Raw genomic sequence first — 11,755 nt, 5'->3', positions numbered from 1 at the left:
ATGAATGTAGCCTGTGTGCAGATGAAGTAAGGGATAGAGATAGAGAGACAGAGTAGTAGCAGTAATCCTATAGCAAAGAACTCTCCTTTGCCTTCCTTCCTGTATGGATCTGTTTTGCTCTGTTATGCTCTCAGTTTCAACAGTAGTTGAACCTGGGCCAGTTTTCCATTTAACAAGCAATATTGACTGGCGTCTTTAATTAAAATAGTAGCCAATACATGTAGTACAGTATGTGAACTTTGTTCAAGTTTAATGCCTATGTATAAAGCTTAGCAGCTGTGAAACTGTCAGATATAGCCTATTTCACAGCAGAGGTAGACCCAGTTTCACTGCTGCTACTGTACTCCATATTCATATTCTCTAAGTAAATATCTGGATGTGTACTTTGCGGTTACTTCAGTGACATGAGAATACAAGAGAATATGTTTGCCTGTTTTTACAGGAATTGTTATAACTTAAAAGTAATGACATTATAATGAAACAAAGAGGTGTGCCACTTTGCCAAATAGCCAATGGCTAATCTCCACCTTGGTCCCATGATTCTCTGCTGCGCAACTAATGCATTTTCTTCCTGGTATAAACCCAATTTACTGTGGTCAGTGTTTATTCAATGAAAGGGTCCAGTGATTATATTAAGTGAGGAGGACATAGTAGAACTTGATTTGTTTTCTTGGAAAGTGTGTGTTTAGATTTGGGCTCGGCCTTTATATGGCAATGTAGCACTTTGTATGGTCTTCCCCCTGTGTTTATGTCCGCTGCTGCACTGGAGTCGCTGATGTAAATGTCAGATGAAACAAATACTACGAACCTGGATGTGTGGCAATGAAACAAACGTGAAATGCCTGATTGCTGCTTCACTGAACTTACATTGAGTCAGTTGGAAGACCCTCGAGCTCCACACGACGCACACCTTCAGCTGTGATGTTTGTCTAATATTGACCTTTGTCTCTGTCCTCCAGATGAGATCATGCAGCAGGAGAGCAGTCCCCTCCGTGCTGCTGACATCACCCCTGACCTCAACAAGCAGTTTGCCATCCTCTCCGGTGAGACTTCTGATACGTCTCTGTCTCTGTTGGTTTGTATACAAATGTACCGTGTCTTTTCTGATGTCTTTCTGGCTAGCCCTCTTATTCTTTTTTTCATTTCAGCCTGTCCATCTGACTCTCGAAACACAAATTCTGATGTCTGCTTAGGCCATTTTCCTCACCTTTATCAGCCCCAGGAATCAGTTATGTCTGTTCTCGTTCATGCGAAATCTCTCTGCAGTTATGATTTGCTATTCAAATGTCCCCTCTCTCCATTTCCTCTTCACGGTTTGTCAGGTTCTAGTCCAATCCAGACACATGGATCCATTGCTTTGTTGATAGTGTGCTATATTTACTGACTGCCCACATGTCCAGTTTATGCTGAAAATCATGTTTTCCTCAGCACAGTTTTCGAGTCTTTTCCCAGTATTTGTATCGTCTGTTACAGAGATTGATAGGTGGTCGTGAGGTGGTGCAGACATCTATTATACACACACACACACTTAGGTGTTAATGGGTTAAATGCTCTTCCCTCTATGTGTAGCAGAGGTGACCTTGGGGCTGCGGCAGAGTGGGCATCCATTTCGCAGACAAAGATCTAAGCAGGCGTTGAAACCATGACCATGCACTTGCTGTTGCTATAGCAATGAGAGAAGGATAAGCAGACAGATTGATATTCCCATCACACGGGTTGACTGAGCAGCTTTCTCTCTCTCTCTCTCTCTCTCTCTCTCTCTCTCTCTCTCTCTCTCCCCCCCGCCCTCCCATTCTCTGTCTGGTCACTCTTTCATTTTCTCTTTCACTGCCAAAATAGCCTATCCATCATAACAAGTCATTGAATGTTAAAACAAATGTATAAAGCTGCCAATTTGTTTCGAGAATGCTTTTGAATCTCATGGATTTGATCTGCCTTGTTTCACATAATTTATTCAACATTCCTGTAACAAATGGAACTGCATAGGACACAAGTAAAAATGTCTTTTGTTTTACACACAAAAATATGATTTTAAGAGTATGAGACAGAAATCACTTGTTAAAATGGACATTTTTGCTGTGTTTTCTCTGCAAGTTCCCTCATCATCAGGGGTTTAACAGTAGTGCCCCCATGTGGTCGGAACTCAGTTCTCTACTGGCTTTTATTATTATTATTGTTATTAACTGCTATGTGCTTAATACATCACAGATATTTGTTGACTGTCAAATTGATTGACTGAGCTGTCAACACAAGGACTGAAAGTAGTAGCAGTAACACGGTACACGGCGTTAAAAATACATGTCAAGTTCACAGACGTATAGTAGCTAAATCTGTCCATGGCCCATTTACTTTTTTTCAGCAGATATCAGCAAAACTGAGCTAGCAAGGCAGTTTTGTGTTCATGTGTTTATATGTGTGGTATTTATTCAGTTTGGGAACCCTCTTGTGTTTATATGTGTGGTATTTATTCAGTTTGGGAACCCTCTTGTGTTTATATGTGTGGTATTTATTCAGTTTGGGAACCCTCTTGTGTTTATATGTGTGGTATTTATTCAGTTTGGGAACCCTCTTGTGTTTATATGTGTGGTATTTATTCAGTTTGGGAACCCTCATATATAATCTCTAGAAAGCCTTAGCTCATTTTGGCTTGCTGATACAACAGGGACAATTGTCTCTTGTTGCTGGGTCATTACTAAGGGTCAGCATTGAGCATGGAGTAGTAAACTGGTTTCATTACATAGAAGTCTACTGACGTGACTGATTGTTTCCTAGTTATTAGTCAGACCCCATGTATTTCCAGGGAAACGGAGATAAGTGTTTTATTTTGAGAGCGAATTGCCCGACAATATGAGTAGGCTACATTTTGTTTATCTCTTGTTTTGTTCGTAACCATAATGACAATATTACACTTGAGGGTGTGCTTTACTGTCATTATTGGCACTTCAATGCTTAGGGACTGAGGCGCTGACCACATCACTGTCATGTCAATAATGATGGCAAAACACACCTTGTGTAATATTGCTTAAAGGCTGATTGCCTGTGTATGAGGCCTGCTAGCCTGTGGCGTGAGATATTTCACAGTGTTTGCCTGTTGTTGACAGTTTCACTGCTACTAGTCTATTCCATATTCATATTCTCTCTAGGTAAATATCTGGATGTGTGCTTTGTGTTTGGTGACTTCACTGACATGAGAATACAAGGGAAATATGTTATTGTTGTAACTGCATGATATTATAATGGCACAAAGATGTATGTGTCACCTTGCCAAATAGCCAATGACCAGCCAACTAATCTCCACCTTGGCTCCATCACTCTCTGCTGTAACAACGAGCCCATTTTCTTCCTGGTATAAATCCAATTTCCATTTCCTACTGGGGCACTGCCTGGGGGAGAAGGGAGGTGGGCCTTTTGCTAAAGAAGCCCATTACATCACTATAATATCTTAAAAATCTGTTGGATCTAAAAACACGGAGAACTTACTGTGTTTAAAGGGTCCAGTGATTACCATTAAGTAGTAGTCATCAACTACAAGGACTGAAAGTACATGAGTTCTAAATGTACAGTAAATAGTTTTACATTTGCGTGTTTCCGGATTTTTTTTTTTATATTTTGACGTTGCCTGTGGTGGGATCTGTAAATATGGCCATCAGTTCCATGAGCAGGCCCTATTCAACAATTTAGTGTAAATGCTATATTGATATATCCTCCCAAAGGATTATAGCTTGGGATTCTAAGTCTAACTATAAAGACTTCCATTATGTAAAGTAGACATAAAGAGAGAAAAAATTATAGACATCTGTGTACATTTTTGCTAAATCTTATAAAGTAAAACTAGGCTATCCTGGCACGCTGGCAAATTCCATGTCATTCAGTTTGTTTGTGATATGGGACATTCACTGTCGAAACTACAGTATACAGTATGTCATCAATCACCAAGTAAACTGGACTCTGCCTTCAATCAAAGAGAAAGCGGAGTATCGCTGCCTTGGCATATTGGACTTGGTCTCTCTCCAGACTCAGATATTACATTGAATCGCTGCACTCTGCATACTACATAAACCAGTCTGTGCCACTTCACAGCCCCAGCTGCTGTTGTGAGGGCGGGTATAGGGGTCAAAATTGTATGACTGACAGGTCGTAGCACTAATGAGAGAGTGGTTCATTTTCAAAAGTCAACAGTCAGTTTGGGTGGGCACGCCTGATCGCTAAAATCGTTACTGATTGGTGCCCCCAGGATTTTGGAGGAACCAATCACTGGCCAGGATTCCGCCAGCACTTGGGAGCTCGAAGTGTCCCAGACCCAGAGAGAGATCTGCAGCATGCAGTGACTCGTGGGTCTGGTGTTGAGACTATATTGGGCTAAAATGGAGAGGTGCTCAATGGGGTGCTGCTGATCCATCCAAAAAACAATTGTAGACTGTAGCTCTCTTTTAGCCTACAATTGTTTTTCAGTGTCTAATATTCCTCTTTTTTGCATCTATTTCTCAGGGGGTAGAGGACAAAATGGCAGCCCCATCATTGTGTTTCCAGAATTCCCTGCTTTTGGAGAGATCACAGAGAGGGAGTTTCACAACGTGCTCACCTACCTGACTAGTGTACCCAGGTAAGGTCCCACACCAGCCTCTTACCTCTTTACACTCTTTGACTAGTGTACCCAGGTAAGGTCCTACACCAGCCTCTTACCTCTTTACACTCTTTCTTTCCAATCCTCTCTTTGTTCATCCCTTTATTTCACACTCACACCTCGGCCATCAACTTGCTTTCTCCTCCCTCCCGCATCAGCACTGTACTGCTCCTGCTCCTCAACCTGTTTGAGCAGTCTGGATGCATTAATCATATTCATAAACTGTGAGAGCTGCAGTCTTTCTTTTAAACATCACCCAATAAGGTAAGAGAGGCGAGAGAGATACGATAACAAATGATTGGAGAAGATAATACTTGGATGAAGTCTATGAAGTCTGCCAGTAGGTGGCAGTGGACACTTATACATCGCTTTGCCCTGGACCAGTTTTATAGCATAGTATCATACAGATGTACAGAGGATTTGTTAAATGGATGAGACTGTCATTTAGAGATCTCTGGAGATAGGGGGATGGTTCTTATTGCTGTGTTAATACGCTGGCCAATAAAAAAAAACAGTGCCTTTATCATATTTCTGCAGACTGTCTGTCTCTACACATGGACAGACCAAATCAGACAAGGGGGGAGGGGACATGTTGCCCCAACCCCCCTCCCCAAATATCCCTGCGGAAAACCATCTCCTGCCCCTTTCTTCTCTCAAATGTCTTTTTTCTGCCATGTCTTTCCCTCTCCTTCCGTTCTTCTTCCTCCATCCATTTTTCATGCATGTTTTCCTCCTTTACCTGCCTGATGTGTATAGCTTCCCTTCTCTATTTGTCCTCCTTTTCTGCATCTTTTTCTGTGTCTTGTCTGCACCAGCAAAGTAGGCCTACACAAAAATAGAAACCGCAGTGATTCTGGTCTAAATAATGCATTCAGACAGTTGAGCTGAGATGATCTCTGCTCGACCGCTGTGTGGGCGTGCGTGTCTCTGTGTCTCTGCATGCACATATGTGCGTCTGTATTTGGGCATAGTCATACATGTATACATGTGTGTGAGAACCTGTGGACATGTTCCATTTCTGTCAACGTAGCTTTTTCATGTGGCTCCTGGAGTGCAGGTATTCACTTTTGAATCATTGTTTCCCTAATGGAGTTCTAATCACATAAGTGCTGCAAATTGGCTTATCAAATGTCCAGCCTATATGTTACCATGACCGGATATTTTTTATTTTGTTAAGCATTACCTTTCGTTAATTGACAAAATACAGGGATTTAGAAGCACTTTCCTTGTACAATGTCAAAAATGTGTTAAAGCTTCAAAAGCGCATAATATAAAAGTTGGACATAATATGCTGTAAATATGCAATACTTTTCAAGCTCACCGCAACGCTGCCTGAGGAAGAGCACTTTGAAGCCCTTTTCTACTGTTTTCATTCATTTCCCCATGCTGTAGGCCCTGTTCTGCTTCTGGCTCCATGCTGTAGGCCCTGTTCTGCTTCTGGCTCCATGCTGTAGGCCCTGTTCTGCTTCTGGCTATGAGAGTGATTTTGCAAATCTGGGCTGAAAATGACTAAGCACAGGCTGGGCATTTCCACTGCTTCCAGGCTCTATCATGGAGTCACTGTCGAGGTGACCGGTCACCTGATGGAGGGTCATCCTCAGTGGTGAGAGTGCATTGAGCCTCAAGCTGTTGTGAGCAGAGAGGCAGATGGCTGGAGGTACCTGAGGGACCAAACCCCCCAGCAGGGCACACACAGAACACAGCTAGCGGCAAATGTCCAACATCTGTGTACCGTGACCTTGAATGCAAAACAGTTGGTGCTAGTCTTTAAAGGAATACCTATGGATCAATATTTAACTGTTTCCATTTTCCATACCATGTGTGCACTTGTTATCATATAGCGAATATATATTTCCTCTGGAAATAATTCTGCGTTAATAGAAATATTAAATTTTCTTCAAATCATGGTTAAAGGGGTGACTTTGGGGTGTCGTTTTAGTTAAGAGCTCCTCTGAAGGTGTACCGAGCGTTTAATTAATTTTCCTCACTGCCAATCCTCTGACAGGGGATTTTCTGGGTCCTAATCTGTTTTTCTATGCGGAAAGGCTCATTTCTGCTTTGCATCTCCAAACACAGAGTAAATGAATTAACAGCTGTGTCCTTGGGCGGACCACGTTCCTGCCCCCCCCCCACTTCCTCTCCCTGCCCCCCCTATCTCCCCACCACACTCTTTACCTGCTTACTTCAGGTTATAAAGGTACGGTAAAACACTGAGAGATTTGACCTGATCCTAAATGCATTCTGCTATAATGATGATTTAAGCTCTTTACCATTGCCCCTAACAATCATTTTCTGTGCACTGTTCAGCAGTCTACCAAAGAGGAAGGGGAGGTGTGTGTGTGTGTGTGTGTGTGTGTGTGTGTGTGTGTGTGTGTGTGTGTGTGTGTGCGTGTGTGCGTGCGTGCGTGTGCGTGTGTGTGTGTGTGTGTGTGTGTGGGGGGGGGGGGGGGTAGCAGTATGTGCAAGTGTGTGGCTGCGTTGCCTGCATATGTATTCATGCAGTAAATCTCCTTCATCACTGCATTGCCATTAGGCAGAGCATTTTCACAGTTCAGCACACAGCAAGTATCCACACACTTTACACTGGGAAATCCAATGATTTAGACGCCCCTCCAAGTGCAGCTACAACTTCACAGATAAACTAGAGGCATTGTATGAATAAAAATAAATAAATCTGGTGAATCCGTGTGTTCTGCAATAATAACATGTTTATTAAATGTCTTTCTACTTGCTATGCGTAACACCTTCCTTTATAGAATCCAAATTCTAAATTGCTGTTTATATTTTGAAATAAATCAATCATCATAATGGGACACCACAAATATAGCCAATAAGCTTCCACAGACTAGGTCCTTGTGCCGCAGCAACAGCAGAAACCCATTTTGTCAGTTGATGTTTCTTTTTCTCAGCCTCTGGCGCTGTGTGTTGCCCATGAAGCAGCCTCCCATTTCAACCACCATAAATGACTTAGAGGCAGAGCAGTCTTGTCCCACTCTCCCTCCTCCTCCTCCCCCTCCTCCTTCTCTGCGGTGGAGCTCTGTGCTTTGAATGCCTGAGCGGCTGGCAGAGTCTGTGGGGGGGATGCAGCGAAGAGGAGGGTGGAGGAGCAGGAGGAGGAGGAGGAGATGAAAAGATGAAAGGAGAGGCACGGCAAACAAGAAAGGAGGAGAAGTGCCACTATCAACATGAATGTCATATATACTGTAGGCAGAGAGAGCAGAGGGAGACGGACATGGAGACGCACACTGTATTCTCCTCATAATAGAAGCCTTGGAGCCACTGCGGCTTCACTCTCCGAGCCTGTCCCCTCCCCCACATCCATAAAGACCTGCTGACTGGCCGCTAGTGCTGCTCGTCACCTTGCAGCCATGCTGTGATAGGCTGGTGGCACGGCAGCTCGCAGCTCCTCATTGGCCGCGGTGATGCACGCGGTGCAGAGGCTGAGGCTGGATGCTGTGATGGTCTGAAGCATTTGGCTCCCTCTCCCTGCAACAGAATACAGCACACTGGGATCTATCCTCATCTCCATCGCCTTTATTGTCTCCGGGACTGGACTTTTTTTTGGTATCTCCTGCCAGCCTGTTAGTGCAGCGACAATCAGGAACAGCAGAGTGCACCTGTAAGGAGATAGCGATAAGGAGTGACTGATATCTTTCTGTATGCGAGGTGCTGTGTTGTGTTGTGCTGCTGAGGTGAGCTGCTCACGTGTCACCTATAGGAGCGCTGTGTTTTTAGGCGTGCTGGAGGGATTCTGCTGACAGGCTGCACGTGGGCTTGCCGTTGAGTCCTCCACCGGCTGTGTGTGTGTGTGTGTGTGTGTGTGTGTGTGTGTGTGTGTGTGTGTGTGTGTGTGTGTGAGAGAGAGAGAGCCACAGAGCCCTCCTCTCTCCTGGGACACAGGCGACAGGGGGGAGGGCACACGCAGAGAATTGGGGGCTGGAGGCTGATGCTGGCCAAGAAATGTGGGGGTGCTGAAGAGCACCTCTTTCTATGGACTGGAGCAGCTGTCTAAGGAGATAAAGACCACAACAAAACAACAAGCTGTGAACAATCTCGTCCTTTCTGCACTCTGATTGCACGAGTGAGGGCTATAAATACATGTATATTTCATGTTTATGTTTTTTCATTTTGGGCTCTGTTGGTTTCTGAGAGTTATTTACCTATTATCTACCCCTCCCTTTTTGAATGTGACTGTTATGGGTTGGAGGCATGACTTGCAGTATAGGTTGTCACTGCATTAACTCTGCGACTGGCTTTCTCTGTGATCACGTGGCTTTCTGTTTCTGCGGCCCTCCAAACTATGTTGCACTGTGTTGTTTTTACATCCTGAGGTAGAGTTGCTGTGTTAAACCAAGCTCTGCTCTCCTCCCCTCAGCCCTTTGAGTTAGTGTTGGCCAGTGTTGATCTGTGTTCACCGAAGTGCTTCTCTTGTGTGTTGCAGTCTGGTAGCGACAGGAGTGGGCTTCATCCTGGTCATTGACCGCCGGCAAGACCGATGGGCGGCCGTCAAGGGGACCCTGCTTCGCATCGCAGTGAGTTTTTCCTGTGTGTCTGTCTGTGTGTGTGTGTGTGTGTGTGTGTGTGTGTGTGAGTGTGTGTGTGTGTGTGTGTGTGTGTGTGTGTGTGTGTGTGTGTGCACACGCGTGTGTGTGTCTTTGCTGAAGAGAAGCTTTATCTTTATTCAACTGTTGAGTGGAGGAGCCTCTCGGCTTTGAGAGCCACTCACCTCACACCTTCACCCCAGGGGGAGAAGAGCTTTGAGAGGCAATAGAGAAGTGTGGGACCACCCCCCAACCCACCCACCTCTCTGTCTTTCAGAGCTCCACATCTGTGTCAGGTAGTAGATAATAGACTAAACCACTATACCACCCCGGGGGGCTGATATGAGCCTGAACTCCCTCCCACCACCATCAACACCTGCCATGTGTTGTGTTCCCATGGCTGGAGGGTCTGAGAGCACGCGCTCGTATTCATCGCCCCCGTCACTGCTGTATCATATGTATGCCATGATGAAAAACAAGGGATCTTTTCATCACCAAATGTCAAAACAAAAATAAGGACACCGAGACTGTTAAATTCACGGAGAACTGGTTAATACTGCAACTGGGCCTGTTTGGGTGCAGCCTACTAACCTACTTTGGATGGAAGAGTGTGAGTCAGAGTGTGAGTCATATTCTCATTACACCGTTATCAGCTGCAGCGTGCTCACGTTCAACCATCCAGAGGAATCATCACTCTTTCTCTCTCTCTCTCCCTCTCTCTCTCTCTTTATCTCTCATTGTCAAAAGTCTCTATTTCTCCTCTCTTCCTGTCTTTTTTTTTTTTTTTTACCTAATAGTTCCTCTTCTTATCTCCTTTTTCATTTTGACTACATCCCACCCTTTGTTAGAGGAAGAATAGATGTCAGTTATCTCTATCTGTTCATCTGTGTTTCATGATTTCTGTAGGGAGGTGACAAAGCACTGGCAGCTCTCTGCAGTGTGTGTGTATATGTGTGTGTGTGTGTGTGTGTGAGAGGGGGGGGGGGGATTTCCCCTCTACGCATCACATGATCCCACAGCATAATGCTTATTTGCACTAAAGCAATACAAAGAATTAGCACCTTAATTCACACTCAATTAGGTGGCACCAGTTTTCTCACCATCTTCATCCATGTCAACATTCAATTTCCATAACCAGCTATCTAGCCCACTTATCAATTATTTGATTTAAAGGAAACAGAACTACAGTTAAATGCATTTTTCAGACTCGATGTAGTAGGGGATAAAAAAAATCTGTGATACCTCTTTTTCTTTTCAACCTTTATAACAAAAAATGATAGACCTCGCTTTGCTACCTTTGTTGCTTTCAGCACCAGGCAGCATTGGACAGTTCCTGACCACTCGAATCATTCAGCTGAACAGTTTCCTTCAGAAATGAAGATAGGATATATGAAGAGATGAGTTGTCCGATAGAGAGGGAAAGCGAGATGAATATCAGCACCCGTGGTCTCCGGGGACATGGGAGGCCCACTCACTCATTTCAAATTGAATCAAGCTTTATTAATCCCACTAGGGGGCGTTTACAGGCGGACAGGCTGGTAATGGGGCCGTTCAGTCATCCCTGCAATGCTTTGCCTGTTTGGCCTGATCCAGCCAGGATGCTAAATGGATGCTAATGAAAGCTGGCACGTGTTGAGCTGCTGCTATCTGTTTGTAATGGGGACTAGTTCATGTGCTAAATCACATCACAGCCACACCATATTATCATGTATTCACTTGGCTAGGCTATTGTTTAGCAATGTGTATTTGTGTCTGTTCTCATATGTGTTTGTTTGTGTCTGTTCTCATATGTGTCGGCTCATTTAAATAAGTCTGAGTGTGTGTGAAAAGTCTATGCGCAAGGATATTGAATGTTTACCCATTTATTAGTCTGTGGAGTGATTCCCTTTGTCTATTTGTGTGTGTACATACAGTATATGACTCTGCTTGTGTGTGTGTGTGTGTGTGTGTGTGTGTAGGTGTCAATGTGGCTGTGTGTGTGTGTGTTTTCATGAAAGCTACCCATCATCGCCACACATGTTTGGGCTTGTGGCTGCTGGTAGCTTGCTGACACACAGGGAAGAGAATAGACTGGTTCTAATTAAAAGTCTGTAGTGCTACTGTCGCAGTCAGTCCCTAGAGACGCAATCTCCTCACTCGTCATATATCTGGAGCTTCCTTTGTGTGTGTGTGTGTATGTGTGTGTGTGTGTGGGGGGGGGGGTGGTCCATGTCTAGGTGTGCATCTCACTGTCTAGTGTGTCTACCATTGACAAAGAACAAAGAACAAGTAGACCATGACGATTACCAAACCAGTGTGACCACCAATCCATCCAAGCAGCATGGTTGAATGGTGAAAAGCTCCAACACCCATTCAGCAGTGAAGCCAGTTTCTGAGTGTGCTGCACAGTGTGTCAGAAGCTGTTCCTGAGGATTTGGGTGTATCTAATAGATGATGCGTTCGATACAGTATGATGGTGCTTGATTTGGTGTCAAATGTACCTACCTTACCTGCTATCCTACCATGCTGCGGTACACGTTTCAAAAACTACAGTAGGAATGTTTTTGCTATATTAATCTATAAGTTGACATTTTTCTTCTCTGCTGGTGGT

At 44.3% G+C, this 11,755-nt stretch overlaps 1 protein-coding gene across 2 annotated transcripts in view; it reads left to right on the top strand.

Annotated features, from left to right (window-relative positions):
* Window positions 1-963: 963 nt before the first annotated feature.
* The window catches only part of mcf2lb (mcf.2 cell line derived transforming sequence-like b), a 31,007-nt gene continuing 20,215 nt past the window's right edge, over window positions 964-11,755 (top strand). For both annotated transcript variants that reach the window (XM_083639054.1, XM_083639053.1), the window contains exons 1-3: window positions 964-1,043; window positions 4,489-4,603; window positions 9,066-9,156. In XM_083639054.1, coding sequence (XP_083495180.1) covers window positions 968-1,043; window positions 4,489-4,603; window positions 9,066-9,156 — 282 coding nt within the window. In that variant the 5' untranslated portion in view covers window positions 964-967. The remainder of the gene's footprint in view (window positions 1,044-4,488; window positions 4,604-9,065; window positions 9,157-11,755) is intronic.

Source organism: Poromitra crassiceps (genome assembly GCF_964638095.1).
Source record: "Poromitra crassiceps genome assembly, chromosome: 6".
In the NCBI taxonomy this organism is placed as follows: domain Eukaryota; kingdom Metazoa; phylum Chordata; class Actinopteri; order Beryciformes; family Melamphaidae; genus Poromitra; species Poromitra crassiceps.
Note: the sequence above shows the minus strand (reverse complement) of the source record. Positions and strands in the feature narration are given on the sequence as shown.